This window comes from Lissotriton helveticus, chromosome 5_1 (genome assembly GCF_964261635.1).
Source record: "Lissotriton helveticus chromosome 5_1, aLisHel1.1, whole genome shotgun sequence".
NCBI classification, from domain to species: domain Eukaryota; kingdom Metazoa; phylum Chordata; class Amphibia; order Caudata; family Salamandridae; genus Lissotriton; species Lissotriton helveticus.
In genome coordinates, this window is record NC_136065.1 from 476682888 (window position 1) to 476702126 (window position 19239).

Here is a 19239-nt window from a genome sequence, read left to right on the forward strand (position 1 = left end):
TTGAGTTTTGGTGTAACATGTGCTGCAGAATGTTTCCAAGACATCATTCGACATATTATATAGCTTGTACTAAATGCATTTAACTATAGCAGTGACATATTCATTTTCAGAACCACACCGAAAGAACATGACAGATCTCTTGTACAAGTATGTAATTTGCTGAACAATGCAGGTTTAACTCTGAATGCCGACAAATGTGAATTCGACAAGAAAAGCCTGAAATTCGATGGCCATGTTTTTTTCGATGGGGATATGAGATATGATCCAGCTAAAGTGCAATCATGGTCTACTGCCAGTCCCCAAAAGGACATGTCTATGTTACAATCATTTCTTGAAATGGGCAATAACTGTTCTAGATACATACAAGACTTTGCTATGGTCAGTGCACCGTAATGAGAAATGACGAAAAGGAATGTCTTTTCATAGGTCAAGTGTATGTGAGAAGAGCTTCCCAAAAATCTAAAGAAGTAATGGAGAATGCTACTGAAATGGCTCACTTTGATCCCAAACTTCATACAGAGGGTGTAGTTGACTCTAGCCTTTACTAGAGACTCCTCTCACTTTCAACATGTGGCTCATCAAACATTAATGTCAATGTAGAGACTGAGTCCAGACAGACTGTTCATGGCTCTGTGTCTGCTGATGATTCCACCTCACCTGTGAATATTACCGACACTTCTACTGCCAGTTCCTGGTTTGTAATGGCCCGAGCAGGGCATGTGATTCAGGTGCAACAACGATTGATTCAAGAATTATAATTGCCTGCATATTTATAATCATCTGTGTATTTATTCATGTATTTATTTGCATATTTATTCATCTATTTAGTTATTCATCTATTTTGAAAAGATAAAACTTTTTATTTAACAAAGTGGGAGATGTAGTGTCTTCTAAATATAGAAATGCTGGGACTCTTTTGTTTCTCACTGTACACCTTAGGCCTGTGATGTTAGCGTTGGAGGGATGAATTGAAGACAGGCTTAGAATTTTTAGTTCTGACTTATACACAGCATAATAAAGATGTCTACAATTACTCTCCCAGTGTGGCTTGGTTTTTGGCGAGTACCCCAGGCTGGCTGGGTGCTACAGTGTACAGGACCACTGCTAACGCTCAGTGAAATTTTTGTATTTAAAGTTCTTTTAAACACATCATGTTTCCTTAATAAAATGTGCTTCATTTAAAAAAAACTTTTCTTTATTTAAACACAATGACAGACATGATTGTACGCTGACCCTTGCAGGCCACCATACCTATGATTGTGGCCAATCATGAGGGAAGGCAAATTACAACCTGCCTAAGGAATATTAATTAGGCAAGTCATTCTGTTGTCCCCTTAGGTATTTTGTAAACTTTTCTGTGTTAAAGAGGTTGATTTGCAAAATTCTATTCCATTTGCAAAAAGTCTGTGAGCTATTCGTGGCAAGGTTTTACAAATGGAAAAATAGTACATGAAGCCCACAATTCTCTTGTCATTGTTCACTAGATAGCAAATGAGAGATTTATCTTGACACCAAGGGCCCAAACTTACCTTATCAAAGATGATGCTTTTTAGTAATACATGTGTGGCTCTGCTGCCGTCTTGTAAGTATGTTTCTAATATTGTCAAATGCACCTCTGATTGTTGCATCAATTGGTCACACACAGATCACTTGTTGAGGAATTGTGTTGGTTTAACCACTTGAGGATAAACGTTTATTCTTAAATGAAGTTATAAAGAACTTTGTATATGGGCCACCATTTGGAGCATCATGTTAAGAAAGCAAGCAATAAGAGATGTATTAACTGTGGCTCATCTTGCTTAAGAGACGTATGCCTAAAGTGAGTTTTTTAAAAGTCTTCACCCTGCCGCAAAGATTTAGTAAAGCCATGAGGAACATTTGATGAAGATAGGATTCATGACACCGCTTACAAAATTGAGTCTGCCATTTTTGTTTCACTACATTAGTTACAATATTATTTATGTTCACACAGGAGTTGATGTTTAGTACACTATATACAGTCTACAAAGAGACAAAGAATCACTAACTACTGAATCCAGCAGTGTAAAGTGGCATGTGCGGGGACCTTGTCAAGGAATGCTACCAGCTAAATTGAGTAAGTTTGTCTCATCTACAAGCACTAGGCACTATCCTGTTACATAGGGTGAGTACCAACCATAGCAGAAACCATTTTCAAGAGTTTTATGTTCCATTTAAGAAGTTACTTTGACCCACCTAGTATTACACACACTGGACCTCAAAACCTCAAACTGAGATAAAGAGCTGGGAGGAATTGGCACTGTGCACCAACTAACACATATCAATGCAAAATGGGTCACAGGCAGCATTGCAGGAGGTGGACAGGTCAAGGCTTTCTATCTGTGTTCTACTAAGTTACTGTGTGCCCTGAGCCCCAAAGCATAGAACTCCTTCTAGCAGTTGAATTGATTGTTCATTCAGAATCAGTGAACTTTAGAAATCTGCCACCCTTCCCAAACCAGCGACTCATTTGATGATGTTCTTGGCAAATTTCATTGCATTTAATGAAGCTCAACATAACATATAATGATGTGTTCACGATAACCCTTGTTTAGAGTAAGCATTGTCTCTGGTTCGAGGTTAATCCGGTGAATCAATTGTTCATCTCTTCTGTTGTTTTAGGGGAAAAACATAGCTACATGAGATGTTTAATGTGTGTGGATCTATGCACATGTTTGGATAGAAGGAACTCTTTTCTAGTGGGGGATGAGCCTTTACAGTAGGAATGTTCACTCATGTACAAATAGAGATCTCTCACCCCCTCCCCTGTCCTCTAAGCCCCCCCCTGCTGTCTTTCTCCAGTTTCAGGGCATCTCTACTTTCAAAGCAACTGGATGTGCAGACAATATTAAAATGTATATGTTAACATCTGCAATGTGTGGCACTCAGCCCTCTAAAACAGTGGCAACAAAAAAGCAATTTATTTTTTGGAGCATAATATTCACTCTCAAGAAAAGAGGATCTATAAATCTACTTTGAGAAGCAAAACTATATTGACCTCTGTCATGAATTTCTTTAGAAAGTTTATTTTTTTATCTTTTCTCAGTTGTGCCATTGTGATGTATGCGATCATTTATAAATAAAAATGAGATTCTCTGTACATTGTTTTAAGATACATAAAAAAATATATTCAGTCCTCGTCTTCATCGTCATCCTCTTTGCTCGGGGCGCACCTCTGGAAGCAGTGCACAGTTGTGGCCAGGAAGAAGCTGGAGAAAATGGCAGCAATTAGGACGACCACTCCTGAAAAAATGATGATCAAGAAGTCTGTTAAGGACAAGCTAAACTTGCATTCGCTGAAGCTGATCTCCGACAGCTCGTGCAGGAAGACCTTCCTGTCCTCCAAGGAGCAGTGGATTTCTTGAACTCCTACAAAAGAAGAGCACAAAAGAGAGGCATTAACAATATGGTGGATCCAGTTGCTCTTACTAAAGGCATTTGTCATGGAAACAGTATCTCATGCTTACATGTGCAACAGGATGATAATCTAACATTATTTCTTACACCAGTTCCATTTTGACTGATGTGAGCTATTTAGTAGCTGAATATCATTGTTAGAGTATTGCCTGACATAAATATTGAGTCATTATTAGTGTCTTAAAAATATTGCCCAGTTGGAGTTAATATTAGAAAATGTGCTCCAAACATTGTCTGATATAAATATAATGTCATAAATATCATCAAGAAAAATATTGCCCCAAGGGGAGGTCATAATAGAAAATTGACAACCAATGTCTGACAAAAATCCTTTACACAATATCAGCAGCATCAGATTTTCCTTACGAAACTCTTGTGCATATTATCAAGAACGGCATTAAAAATTATCGCCAGTTTACGGGCATAAAACTGCCGCTAATGCAGCGATAATGGCCTTGATAATATGCTCTTGAGAATTCCCATAGAAGTCCATGTTCTGGTGTGAACCTGGGATTCTATTGGAATTCTCCAGGGCATATTATCAAGCCCCCATTTCATAAAGATTGAACCTTTCCCTCAGGGATCTTGTGGGAGGTAATTGAGTAAACTACATGAATTTTACAGTTTTCTATGTTTGAGTAAACCCTTAGAGAAGCCATCACTGTGCTAAGTGTTTCTATGACAATACATAAGAAATCTAAACTGTGAATAACATAATATAGAGGACAATCACAGAGGCAGGAACTCTGCTCACAACAGGTAGAAATACAGCTAGAGCCAGGCACAGCAGGATAAGGAAGTTTAGCTGTCCTTGCAGAACTATTGTAGCTTGCTAACAATCTAAGCTGGACAATTTATTCAAATGGTCTGAGGCTGACGAAATCAAACTTAAAGCAATAGCAAGCTGAGAAAAATACTACATTGACAAAATCCAACCAAATTTCACAAATGTACTAAAATAATCTATAGTGTACTGAATCTGAGTGAGGATTGCATTGAAAAAAATAAAAGCAAGAACATTTCTAACAATGCCTAAAATGATTAGAGTTAGTGTATATATATATCACAAAATAAATGGAAAGTTGTATTAGGAAATACAAAATGATAGAGGGATGCTGGAGGCTGTACTATTTCATGGTAGTTGGAGCCGAAAGTAGGACCAAAACTAGGGAAGCCTTACATGAAAAAGAGAGAAAATAATTCCAGAAAGAATAGATGGTTAGGAAGAAAAGACACAAGTCAGGTGCAAAGCAAAATTCGAAAACAAAGGAAAAACATAACTCTGCATATACAGCCAAAGACCGAGGAAGATTTTATGTTAAAAGAGTAACTATTGAGGTCTTCCCAACTAAGGTAAACAAGTATTGGCAAATCCAATAAGTTGGGGTTGTGCCACCAGCCTTTTGGCAATTCTTATTTTTTCATGGGTTTTGCAAAACTTTATCACTCAGGAAACTGCCAGATGTTGATCAATCTAGAAAAATAAAATCGTCAAAAGGCAACAATCTTTTTTTGATCAAAAAGCACACCTTACGTTAGCCCTGGCACTAAAAGTAACTCCTTTGTGTGGTGATGTGCTCCTTGTGAAAGGGCAGCATATAGTTCATAGTGAACTCAGCCAATGGCTAAAGTGGGCTTACACGTTGTGCCTTGATGCATGCTCGGGGGATGGTGGGGGGATGTGAATGGCACAATCACAGATTAATGGATGATATGCAGCTTAAAACCCCTATAAGTAACTCTGTAATGCACATAATTTTAGTTTTTAGGTTAACATATACTGTAATAAGCTCATCATTCTGCCTCTTGCCTTTGACAAAAAAAGAGAGAAAGAGAGAAAAAGAAACAAAAAGAGAAAGAAAAAAATAAAGAAAAAAATAAAGAAACAAGGAAAGTAGGGGAGGAAGGAAGGATGGAAGGAAGGAAGGAAGGAAGGAGAAAGAAAGAAGGAAGAAAAGAAAGAGGAAGAATAAAGAAAGAAAGTGAAAAGCGTGAATGAAAGAAAGAAGGCAAGAGAGAAAGAAAGCAATAAGGAAGGAAAGAAAGAAATATGGAAGGAAAGAAAGCTAGAAAAAGGTGTTACAAGTGCTGCAATAAAGGTAGATTGTTTCTCCCTGGGCAAAGTTTATTAAAAACCATTGGTGAAACTGAATCCAGAATAAAAGTGTTCTGAAGAATTGTGTTGCCTAATATTTCACATTGTATAATATTAAAGCTTTTGGTTTACGAATTGCATGCACAGTAAAAAGAGGAGAAGTTAATACAGAACAGTTTCAAATAAAGGCAATGTATTATTCTGTGAAATGCAAGCAGTCAGATAAACAAATAACTGTCCAAAATAAATTTACAACATCATTGTCAGGAGACAGGAACTGATCAAATTGGAATGCGCCAAGTGGTCACATCTGGTGGAAAGCATCCTTCTATTACATCAGGGGCCTCACTAAAGTAATTATAAAGGGAAAACAAAAACACTGGCACTGAAGGGAACTATCTTGTATGTGGATGTGCTCATTGTGAAAGAGCAAAATGCTGTCACTCAAAATTAAGTTGACCAATGGTTTGGGTAGGCTGACTAAAAATTTGTGTATGCTGTATGCTGTAGTGGGCGAAAGCAAAATGTGAATGACACAACCAAAGGATGGAGAGTGGTGGCTGAAAGCCCCTTTAAGTAAGTATATTATACATATAATTTTAGTAAAATCAAAAGGTCTTTGCTAATGCCAGACCTAAAAAAGGGCAAAGTGAATGGTGGAGGACAGAAGTGGAAACAGATACAGGTTACAAATAAGGGAAATCACTGGTTTCTTTCCCCGTAAATTGCATATACAAATATATAGAATTTCAAAATAATTTCCAGTGCATGAGATGGATTTGTAAATTAAGGAAAATAAATGTCATTATGAAGTTTTGTCAGATGTACATTTTGCACTATTCACGAGAGGCATCAAAGACCATAAGCCCTGTATTTACACACTACACTGCCTGTTAACATACATTTTACGCTTAAAATGCTTCATCTCCTTTCTCTTTCATAACTTTTCCTTTTCTCTAGTCAGTCCTTCTCCAATCTTCTATCACCACGCTCTCATCCCTATACCCTCCACCACACTCACCACTTTTGTAACTTCTGTTTGCCAATGCCAGCCTTAGACAACTGCCACTCATTGCAGTACTCAAGCTTTGCAGTTTCTCCTGTTTCTCCATCCAATCCCAATTCACATTTTGAATAATGCAATAGGTATTCTTGAATCTTTAAGACCAGCCTCAACATGACCTATACATTGGCCATTTTTAAGGTTCCTGCTATGTATATTATCTATGATTTGTATGATGCTCAACTGTCCTTTATTTTGTAGGCCTAGCATACAGTATACCAAAAACAACACATCAAAGAATAATGGTATTTTTATTAATGCAGTTTTGCATAGCACATACAGTTTTGAGGGCACCATAACGCTTTTCTTAAATTCATTGCATCACATGCATAGGGTACAAACATAAAATAATGCTATAACAAGTTCTCAAAATGTGTTGTGAGTGACATATGTAAAAAAAGAATGCAAATAGTAAATGTAAACATGTTCACGTACAATTAATAACAATAGTAGATATGTGCTTACATATAATGTAAAACTATGTGGAAAAGATAGAAAGAATAGCGGGTATGTACAAAATATAAATGGAGTACATTTTCACAAAATTCATAGAGATCTGTCCCTTTCTTCTTGAAGACAGCAAATAGATTGTTTCTGTTTAGTTCTAATCCATCGATGCATTGTACTCCTCTTCAGACAATGCTCCCAGAGTGCCATATTGACATATTTGATCATAAAAATTGAATGATCCCTTGTCCTATTGGAAAGCATTGGGCAGATCCGATATCCTAGAGATGCAAACACGACAAGTTGGTCGTAGAAGGTTACACTCAGGTCACCAAATGCCCTTGACAGTCTCTATTGAGGAGCTACAGGCCCTATGTCTAAGTGCATATGATTCTCTTACAAACAATCACTACTGTCACATCTATTACTTTAGTAGATGATCTGAACAATTACTTACAGGTATCTAGAGCTACATTCCAAAACATCCTAAGGTGCACAGACCATAGACACAGCAAGAGGTCTCCTGATACAGAGAATATCAGTGTGAATCTCAGACCTGTCAACTTAAAAATTAACTTCATTTTACTGTGTGAGGGGCTTGAAGTAGCCAAGATTGGAGTTGGGGGGACTGTCCATTACCACCTCACCGAAACTCAAGGGGGCAGGTCCAAGGAGATGGGGGGGGCGTTTGGAGCACAGCGCTGCCCAAACAGACCCCTGGACCCAATAAATTAAAGAGGATTGTGAGGCTGTCGCCCAAGTTCTGGGGAAGTCGTAAAACCCAGGGGCGGCTGGTGTTAATGGGCAAAATGGGCGTTGCCCTGCCACCATTAGGGGAGAGGCATGAAAAGAATTACAAAACACCAAGCAGCTGAAACAAATTCACTGCTTGGTTGCTGCTCTCATGTGTCTAATACGGCAGCTGTGAGGAACTTTGCAGAGGTGCGGTCTTTTTGCGCATGCCTGCTGGGCGAGGTATTCTTCGACCAGCAGGCACAATCTACAGCAGTAGTGAAATCACTGCAGAGGGCGTGCCGACTTTCAATGCCGTAAATAAGGGTTCTTTTTGGGCGCTTTCCCAATGACCCCGGGAGGAGTTCACAGAACTCCATAATTTTCAGTGGCAGGGGGAGTGTCAGGCAGATAGGAAGACCGAGGGAGTGGGTGGCGACAGTGAAACACTCATCACAAGAGGGGCCGGGCTTAGGAAGGGTGAAGAAGGCTGCCAGAGGGAGTGGGAGAGACGATGAGTCATACCTTTCCTGCTCCGTCGTCCGTCCTGACCTTACTGGAAGTGGAACGCAGCAGTAGCTTTCAAAGTAAGTTGTACCTCGTAAAATCCTAAATGGTGAAAATTAAAATGTGGTGCAGTGCTTGTGCTCGGCTGCCAAAGGAAATCCGATCACTCGGAAATAAAAATCAGTGGAGAATCAAACTGGAGTAAAATGCAAAAACATTTTCTTTGATTTGAGTTGCAAACAGGGCCGGACTGGCTACCGGGCAATTTGGAATGCTGCTGAGCTGGGGGCTGACTTTGTTCATGGAGACCTGCGTGTGCTAAACGAAATTCGTTTTGCTTTAATTATTTCGAATCACACGCAGGTATCCATGAACGAAATCAGCCCCCACCGCAGTGAAATCAGCCCCCAGCTCGGCAGCATTCCAAACTGCTCGGTAGTCAGTCCGGCCCTGGTTGCAAACAGCCAAGATGCTTGAATACGAAATTGTGTGCGCGATTGTATTAAAAAATAAGCTGTGACTTGCGGGGTCTGCAGCTGCGCAATTGAAGCCACAGAGCGGTACAAAAGGTGGTGGTGGTGATGGACGGAGCATCTGAACCAATCAAACACTCACCCCCAGTCAACTGATCTGGGTTTAATCCATCTCCGTTCTTTAGCCCACTCTGCCACCCCAGTTCAGACATGGCCATATGCAAATCAGTCTGACCCTGTGCCTCATGGGAACAGTCCAGCCCGAACTGCCAAGCCATGCCTTCCCTGGACCGGAAACAAGCTTCCTGGGACAGGTTTCTGGCATTTCAGCCGTATTCAGCCAGGTTTGCTTGAATCCAGTGGCAAAGTGAGCAAGGGACTCACGTCTGAGCATACCCTGCCAACTTATGGCGAACAGAGTGGTACAAAAGGGGGTGGTAATATCACCACCCCCTTTTGTACCGCTGGATTGGGAGAGTTGACCTAAGGACAGCGACTCTGGGATGCCTCACGGCTGGGTAGCTTGGCCTACCTAAGGGGGGAGGGGGTAGCAAATGGAGACGGCCCTCTCAGCCCAGCCCCAGCCGGATGGCAGGGCACAACAAAGACGGACAAGGTAGCGAGTCGGCCTAACCCTGGGAGAGAAGCTATCCCCTCCCCGCGCAAAAGGGGCGCAAAACATCCAACCTACGCAAAGAAACGGCCCTGAAGGGCCCAAAAAACAATACCAAAGAACTGTGTGATGGCGTAACATGCAAAATGCAAAATACATACATGTTTTCTTGTATTCCTAATAAACTGCGGCCAACAAATGACCACAAAAAGAGACGAGTGTGTAGTTGGCCTTTCATGCGGGAGATGGGATACCGGAAAGGAAAGAGGGTGTTGCATGTCATGGGAGTGGGGCAGAGTGCGAGGGTTATTGACACTTTTAGCTCAATGGCTTTACCATTATCGTCTCTCTCTTTGCACCCTGATATAACTGAGTTGGGCCCCTTTCCTGCGTAGTGACGCCACCACTTCACCCTGATATCGCAGAGCTGCTCTCACTGTGTTGTCCACCTGTCTTTGCACGCTGATGCTTCAGATCCAATCCTTCTTTGAAACCTATTTGTGCTCAGGCCCCTGTGATGTAGAGTGCACCGTGTTTCTTGTGTTGGTGCCAATGCATGTTCCGTTCCCTGATATCACACATCTGCCTCTTTTCTTGGCACCTGTCCCTGCTCTGCGGCCTCCCTGTAGAGCATGCCGGGCAGTGGTCACGTATTTCAGTTATATTTGGGATTCTGTGCAAGTGGGTGTGATGTGGTACACAGTCTTTAAAATAATGATACGGCTTAGGTAAACAAAATTCAGTGCTCGCCCACTACTTAAGAGTCATCCCAAATTTTTCGCCGCCCCATTTTTTATTGTCACCAGCCGCCACTAGTAAAACCCCGATGGACATCGGCTGTGACTCAAACACAGTGAGCTTGAAAAATTCTCTTTATAGGGGTGTCCAGCTCATTGTGTACACACTATGTGATATCAGCTCTTCACCCGGAAACCATGTTACGAGAGCTGAGATTGTGAGACACACAGGGTGTTGTGTGAATTGGTATGTCTTGAAGCTACTCATGCGATCAGGAAAACATTTTATTGTGTATATTTTCAATTTTGTATAGTACAATAGAAAGTGTGATTATGGAATCACTATTGAAGAAATCCCACACCATCTGTCACTAATACAGCACAGTTGATATGGAAGAGGTGGGCCTACATGGACAATTCACAAAATCACAAGCTTTACGGCCACCAAACGTTTTTCTCAAAATCTACAAAAGTTTTTTTTTTTTAAACTGGAAATGTATTTCCAACTCACAAAATAACGCTTGCAACTCATTCGGAATAGAAATTAGCATTGAAAGGGATGTCCCCTTCCTATTTGTGAATCACAACGCAATGGATCAGTGGCTTGAGACCACAACTCCAGTTGGAAAGTATTGATCAATTACTCATACCCCACTTGGAATGGTAACTGATTCACAAAGGAAGAGCTGTCCCCTCTGCTTTGGGAATCATGGCAGCTGTCTCAGGGAAAGCAGCCAGTGGACTGAGGATCCACTGCTTGCCCCACTGCTCCCATTCCTTCGAGCAAATTTTCAAGAAGTCAGTGCTGCTTTTAAAAATAATGGGGCATATTATCAAGGGGGTTTATCTCCGCTTTTTTGGCTTTAAAAGCCAAGAAAGCGGAGATAAAATTATCTCTCTATTACCTAGCTGTCGCTAACACCAGTTAGCAACAGCTAGTAGGAGATAGCGACCATCTTGGGCCCCGCTTTGCATGTCAGTGAAATGTATCACAAATGACATGCAAAGTGGGCGTGCCAAGATGTTAGCGACTGGAAACAGTCCCTAACATCGCTATCTCCTATTACCAACTTTTGGAGATATTCGCACTAAGCGCGAATATCTCCAAAAGCTAACACCTGCCCCTGAGCAGTTCTTAGCCATGTTATCCAATGGTAGGTGGATAACATGACTAAGAGCATTAGTTCGGTAATGCATGAATATCACTGACTTTTCAGCGATATTCATGCATTTCGGCCGATTTTTATCGCTTAGGAGATAAACCTTGATAATAGCAAGGTTCCTAAGCGATAAAAATCGCCGCAGCTCGGCGATAAAAATATTGATGCTAAGCCAACATAGCGATAATCATCGCTAGTTGTTGGTAATATGCCCCAATGTTCACTTGAAAGGAATGCGAACGGAGGGATAGACGTCTGCTGCGCCTCACTGTTCCTCATTTGTGCTTTCATATTCTCAAAGGTCCTAAAATGCCTCTTTCCTCATTAATATTCAGGAAACAGCAATTGTTGCCACCCCCTGTGAATTCACATTTTGTAATGGGAATAATTATTACATCAGTTGCATCACAAAATAAAGCAATGTTCACATTTGAACATCCTGCTTTGTGAATAAGGCTTGCCACATCAAGCTGTAGATTTGCTTAAGGGCATTTTTACAAAGTTCAATATACTTCTTGGAATCTAGCATAAATCTTGTCATATGTTTTGCCATCAGTGGAAGTACTAACTCCTAGATGTAAGTATTATATGCCTTCTAACTATACTCACATGTAAATGTATCACTGTACTTAGCTGCAAGTCCACACTTTTTCGCAATTCACCATTACGATACATAATATTAAATACATTATACTCTTTCAACTTCAATTTTTGTATACATATAAAACCCACCATATTCCTCGCTAACCCCCTCCATTTTAGTAGGAAGTATTCACCATTTTCAAGTCTCTCCACCTTGTATCTCCTACATTTACAGCAAAATCGTAAGATTATGTGTGAAGAGATTACTGCCACTTTGGCATTGAATTCTCAGGAATGTCATGCATTAAAATGCTTATGCATCCCAGAGGTTTCATAGCTGTACTTTTTGACTGTCCTGCGGTTGAAGGTTTTTTTGCACAACTTGCAAGTCACCCTCAGGACAGAGACTTTGGTCTCTCCTTCTCTGATGCAGAAGAAGTACCACTCGATAGACCCACTTTGGTGGCCTCCTTCCTCTTCTCCTGTTCTTGTTCCTCACTCCCTGAAGCTCTTGTCCCAGGGTGGCCGCCAAAAGATGAAAAAGACAAAATGCTAGAGCTAAACACCACACAGCTAAATCAGTATACAGTTGGAAAAGAGGAAGGACCCAATCAGAAAAGCTTTTACTGTGAGTCATTAGTCAAGCAGTACTTTGTAAAGTAACACTGGATCACCAAAGATAAAACAGGATGCGATAAACAAGGAAAAGTATTCAAACAACTTCAAATTATCACCATTATTGGAAGCTGTCACAAAACCTCAAAGGTCTTACTTCAAAAACAAAGGACCCATCCTAATAAACTCAACTTGTGCAAAAACATCCGGGGCCTGCAGTACTTTTTCAGTATTGCAGTCAGCCGTGGCTGCTGCAGGTAAGAGCGATGGGGCAGGCTGTGTGTTGATTTTGAGAGACGACCACAAAAGAAAATCAAATAATTAATTTCTCTTGTGGTCGTCGCTCGAAATCCCCCCCAGCCGTCCCTACCACCCCACCGCCCACCGCTCCTATATGCAGCGGCCGAGGCTGGTGGCCGGGATGGCTCGCAGTTGGGGGGGCAGGTGTAGGTGGTTGCAGGGGGTCAAGATTGCGGGAGGGAGTGAACACAACAAAAAAAATAATAACTTGCCTTGCCGCTGGGTCCCGCGTCTCGGCTCCTGCTCTCCTGCCTCCGACTTCAGGAACAAGAAGCAGGCAACCAGGCTCCCCCCAGGCCAATCACAATGCTGCGATGCAGCAATGTGATTGGTCTGTCCGCCGTGACACGGCGCTCAGCCAGGGACTGGAGGGATGGGCATGTTCTCCATGCAGGCTGTAATGCAGCCTGCATGGAGAACGGTGAAAGTGCGCATGACTGGTTTGGGCAGCCCGAGAGGGCCGACCAAACAGTCATTGCGCACTTAAGAGTTGGTAAACCACTCCTCCTGTGCCCTGTTCTAAGAGCAGAGCAGCCCTGCCCACCCTCAAAACATAAAATTATAATAACTGAAAGTTGTTATCATTTTATGTTTTTGGGTCTCACACTGCTTGAAAGAAGTGGGCGACGCTCCTCCGCCATAGCGGAGGAACCACCACTGCTTGCAATACATTGGAATAGGAAGCAAAACCTCAACACAATTCCGATGACACTCTACTAATGGGTCGGTCCAGCATGAGCCCCAAGGAACCAATGGGAGGTAAAAAAAAAAAAAAAAAAATTAAAGCAGAAGACTGATTTGCTACAAGATAAACAATGTTTAAAAATATGCCCACAGCAAAAAAACTATCAGAAACACATTTCCTGACTGGTTTTGTCAGAGACAATCTGAATCCATAATGCCACCTACAGACTCTGGGAACAGCCTGGTATCGATCACTGCAACCAGTATGTCTACTGCTACTGCTGACTCCCAATAAGACAACATAATTGTGGTTACAACTTTCACTGCACCACGTAGCACTATGCTTGAAAAAGTGGTGTGACAGTTTTCAGCGTACCACCAGGGAACAAAGAAAATGCCTAGAGTGTCATCTGTGCCATCTGCAAACAAGAGCTGCACAGGGTAGACTCTGAGCAGTTCTCATGTGGGACCCTTTGATCTCTATGCATCCTAAAAACATTAGGCAGGCTAAGTACCAGTTGAAACATGCAGCAACAGAACATGATGTCTACACTGCTCCTGTGGACATCTTTGGACAGCAACAGAAACAAGAGGACAAAAACATGCAATATTTTGCAACAAACAGCAAGGTGCCACCAGCCTGTGACTTCGGTCTAGATCACTAAAGAAGTTTTTAGGAAAGTGCTTAAGCTCAAACCCTATCTTCCCCTGGATGACTTTAAATCGGCAGTGCAAGCACTTGTCATTTCCAGACTTGAATATGGCAATGCGACTCTTTGCGGTCTACCTAAAATCAGCTTAGCACCCATCAGAGCATCTCTAAATGCTGCAACTAGACTTATCACGGGCTCTAAGAAGACCAACAACATCTCTCCGGACCTCAAATCGCTCAATTGGCTTCCTTTTGAAGCCAGGATACAACTTAAGATCGCTTGTTTGACCCATAGAGCATTACACTTCAACACCCCTATCTACCTGACAAACAAACTGGAACTTTCGGGGGCTCAAGATCCACAAGGAGTACTGGCACTCTGCTGCTCAAGCCCATGAAATTTAAGAAGCTTAAAATGTACAAACGTTCATTCTCTGGCATCGCCCTGAGAATCTGGAACCCCCTCCCAGTGGATACAAGACTAATTCCCTCTTCTCTTGCCTTCAAAAGGGAAGTCAAAAAGCTACTTTTGAACAAACTGCTCTAATGATCTATGTGCTGAACTGAACTTGCTGCTGGGCTCATATTGCCTCCAATCAATTGTTTATTTTAACTTTATGTCTGATTGGCTCTTTATGTACATTGCCCTCCTTTTTCGTTATCAGCCTCCTGCTTCCTTTCCCGTCCAATCTCTGCGTGCCCCGGTTGTGTATCGTCTAACTGTTTCCATGATTTCTCTCTCCTACCTATTCTCCTTTGTCTACCTATACCCATGTAAAGCACTCTGATACCCTCCGGGGTCATGGTAGCGCAATGCAAAACTTTAAATAAATACATGTAAAAAATGGCCATAGTATTCCTTCCACCAAATGTATACATGCGGACCAGCTCAGCTAACATTCCTTGCACTTACAGAAACCTCCATCATGGTGTTCCTGTAAATGCATTGAAAGTGTGACAACCGGCTCCTTTTCTTTTTGTTTATATTTTCAAAAGGAAAATCTCAAAGTGAGAATCCCAATGACATCGTGGATGTGAGGTGGGGAGTCAGGGTAGGTGCCACATTCTCTAAGGGTTCTTTCACTCTGGCAGATTCCAACTCAGTGTTGGAGTAAATGTGTTCGTTGAGTAAATGTGTTGTCAGGAGCATGTTAAAATTGGTGAATTGAGAGCTCTCAAAGACAATGTTCTGTGAAACCTTCTCACACTGCTAACCAGGACTGCATATTAGTATTATCCAATAAACTTTGTAAAACCAAAATAAATACATAGGTCCTTTTGTATCCCCTTCCAGTGCTATCTTCCAAACATAGACAGCAGATTACATTTCTAACATCCCCCTTCAATGTCTCCTATTCATACTGTAGCTTATGCAAGCTCTCGTTCTGACCATTAATCCAAATATCTTACATCGCCATCTGATTCATGTTATTAACACCCACCATAAGTTTGAGCTTCTCATGTTTCTTTCTAGGACTTACTAAATTTACAGTTCTCCAAACTCCGCTTCTCACACTGCCCAAAATGCAAGTACCTAAGTGTCCTCCATATGCAGTCTTCCAAACTACCCAATGTTACAGTTTGTCCATGCCATTAACTTAATTGAGGAACTCTCAACATGTGTGTCTAAATGGAGGAAGGAAAATAGAGGACTTTACGTTAAGGTGTCGATGTAGACGCAAAGTGTATACAAAAAAGAACTATCCGTGATGTAAAATACACCAGGATTGTACCTTCTTCCTTCCAACCTTGATAAGGATAACTCGATTAGGGCACGTGTTCCATTCTCTATATTGTTGTAATGCATCACAGTTGAAATGATTGAGCACGATTATACATTTCTTTGAGCTTGTTTTAGTTAGAGTGTGTTTGTTTATAGTATGTATCCAGTGTTTTAATTTTGTCCACTGGGCATTTAGTGATCAAGGCATTTGCTAAAATATTTTTTAAAAAGCAGATTTTCCTTCCATACGATGGTTATTAACATGTGTCGCTTCTAGTTCATTTTAATATGCATTAGGACAACTTATTTTTGGTTACTGCTGGTTTCTGGCCGTTTTGAAGGAGAGTTGTTGGGAAACAAGTGAGCCTTGATTTCATTTCTAATGTTTAGCAGGCTGGAATGATGAGGAAACAAGCTTAATGCATACAATATTTGTTTATAGACGGATTTTTATTTATTTATCTCTGTTACGTTTTCATTTACTTTATTTTTCTCTCAGATGTCATTCGTTGCGCCTCAATGGCTGGCAATTTCAACTTAAATACATATTTATCCTTTTATGACAGATTAGAGGGCTTTCTGGGGAATAATACTTTTATTCAAAATGCTAATATTTGTATCATTAACCCCTTCGATGCGGATGACAAAGCCAGCTCGTCATGCGCGTTACCTGCGCTACGGGGATGACGAGCTGGCTTTGTCACAAACCGCGCGATTTTGAAATTTCAGCACACAGCGGGAAAACCCGCGTGCGCGCATGCGGTTAAAGGGATAAACAGTGTTTTTCTTTTAGTAAAGTATTTTAAGAAAGACCAACGCATTAGTAGAAATACGGCAAACGGTATCACCTGATATCTGGTAGGAAAAGAATGACAACACTCTATGTAAGACTATTCCAGCTATGTATGCTTACTGTTAGTAATGACCACAGAGAGGAGAGACCACTCACAATGGATATAAAGCATTCAAGCCAAAACTGACTTCTACAAGATGGTTTACCCTGGATCACCATTTTTAGAATCCTGCAACAAGCCCATCAGAAGATCACTCTGATTAGTATAACAGCACAGTGGTGTCGAAAGGATGGGGGGGGCAGGGTGCTGGTCTACCCCGAACGGCATGAGTTTTGAGTGTGGCAGCCCCCCTTACCTGCTACCATCAGGGGTAGGGAAACGAACACAGGAATCGCCGCCCCCGCTCTTGAACCACGACCAAGGGGCAGCAAAAGCAGGGACCACCATGGGCGCAAAAGGTCTAGCTACACCACTGCCAGCAGACAATCTCTACTATAACCGTGACTGTTACAGGGGATATACAGAGAAAATGCATTGAAAAGCCCCAGACTTGCAGGTAACGCAGGGCAAAACATATGTTGGCTCAGTTCGAATAAATATTGACAAGCATAACATATATAAACCTTTGTAATCAGAATCGAGAAGACGCCCTCAATGAGAATTAAAAAAGAATGATGGACACAAACTGCAACCAAAAATCCTTTACTTCAATGAAAGTCTATAAAATTGATTATATACTTTGAAATGTGTATTGGTATCATTGAAGATTGATGAAACTAAGAATAATTGGGACAAACACACTCTTCGAGAAGTTTTTTTCTTTAACTTATATCGAAAATGCACAGTACTCAACTGAGCTTCTAATGTACGTTGGAATTGTCAAAACGATATTGCTGAAATGAGGGAGTAGTACAGCGTGCTGGCTTGATCTACGTTTTATTGCTCTTTTAACTAGTTTCGTTTTTAATTGGTCTAAATGCTAATTTTCATTGGTTGTAAATAAATCAATGGGGCCGTGAATATTACATTATTTATGATCTATTAACTTGTTTTTAAAGTTAAATTGATGTCAGCTAAAGTCACTCTAAACATGATGGGACATCAAGGAAAATTATGATTTGAGGACTAATATTACATTTGTACCACTGTCAGATAACATGTTGGAATATTTGCCAAAGGGACCCTGGGATAAACTTTACACATAGAACAGCTCACTTGATCTAAGAATATTTATTTATTAAGAAGAAGTATGAAATAATCATCCCAACAGATTCATAAATAAGTAGTAAGCTTAATGTACTTAAATGTATATGTGACATCAGGAACTTTACTTGCTCAGCAAAAATTAGCACAGTTCTATCAGTCTTTAATTTCTAGGTACTGTAATTGTTCATAAAATAGGCTCCTAAAAATGGAAGAGGTAGACAAGTCATTGAAATGAGTCTTAGGGAGAAGCTGAGGAATAATTGGCCTGGTAGGTCAGTTTATCTCTCTCGTAAGTACCGCCAGTTCTTACACTTAACAATTAAGAAGGCAGTAAACACTTAAGCCACTCCCCACAACTACTGAGAATATAGAAAATGTGCACAATGCTGTTAGGGAGATCTAATAGTCCAAAGTCCACACTATGGGGCATATTTACAATGAATTGATCGAGCAAGGCGTTAGCCTTCTTGGCTTAATACTGCGCTCCACCATGTCTGAAATGCAGGGCTGCGCCTTATGTACAACAATAATGCTCAGTCCTGTGTTTCACCCTGCGCTGGTGCTAAATTTAGCTGCCTAGCGCCAACGCAGGCAGAATGCAGCACACTGACAAGTTGCAACTTGTCATTTTTTTAAAGTGATTTTTTATGTGCAGAAAGGGACAACATCAAATTTGCTTTTTCAAAAAAGTCGAGCACTCTGGGGGGGATACTATCGTAACAAGTCTTTAATCAGCAAAAAAACAAACTAAACAGATGAGTTTCGGAAATTCCTTCATCAGTGTTTACTATGATCACTGCGATGAAGCTTTTTAAATTCATTCACGTCATCCATGTAGAAACATAGAGGACGGTGTGTAAACCTGTCACCTTGCATGTTTCATGGCGGCCATCTTAACACAGTATTTTTGTTGAATCCATATGCTGGCTTTCATGATTACAAGCAGCTAACATAGCTGTCAGTCCCTCCAGTGGAGGGCAGAGGTGTGAGAAACAATAGTCCTAAAATGACAATTGTTTAGCTGCGCTAGGATAAATAAGACCCACTAGAGGGACGAAGTTGGGACACAAGATAAATATTATTGTGGGACATATGAATTGGCAATATAACCACATATTACAAATACCATAAGGCGTAGCGGTGAGTGTAGGAATTGACATGCACTAGGTCACTTCCTGTTTTACAACCACATTTTTTATTTTTCACTTTATTTAACAAACACAAACAAACACTTTGACAAAGATAATCTCGTAGGCAAGCGGCGTGGGCTGCGAAACGCGCCGAGCAGTGTTGCTGGACATGCTCTTATGGAAATAAAATAACAGAGAGCACGTTTGGAGTATTGGTCGTCTTTGGTGGAAGGAGCTGGGAGTGCGCTGGAATTTTTGCGTGCGTGCGTGCAAAAAAACGGATTCATATAT

General features: G+C 41.0%; 1 protein-coding gene across 1 annotated transcript in view; it reads right to left on the reverse strand.

Moving 5' to 3' along the window:
* Window positions 1-3034: 3034 nt before the first annotated feature.
* Window positions 3035-19239, reverse strand: part of LRRC38 (leucine rich repeat containing 38) — a 434313-nt gene continuing 418108 nt past the window's right edge. Inside the window, exon 2 of the mRNA XM_078640989.1 lies at window positions 3035-3387. Within this exon, the coding sequence (XP_078497115.1) occupies window positions 3149-3387 (239 nt within the window). The 3' untranslated portion in view covers window positions 3035-3148. The remainder of the gene's footprint in view (window positions 3388-19239) is intronic.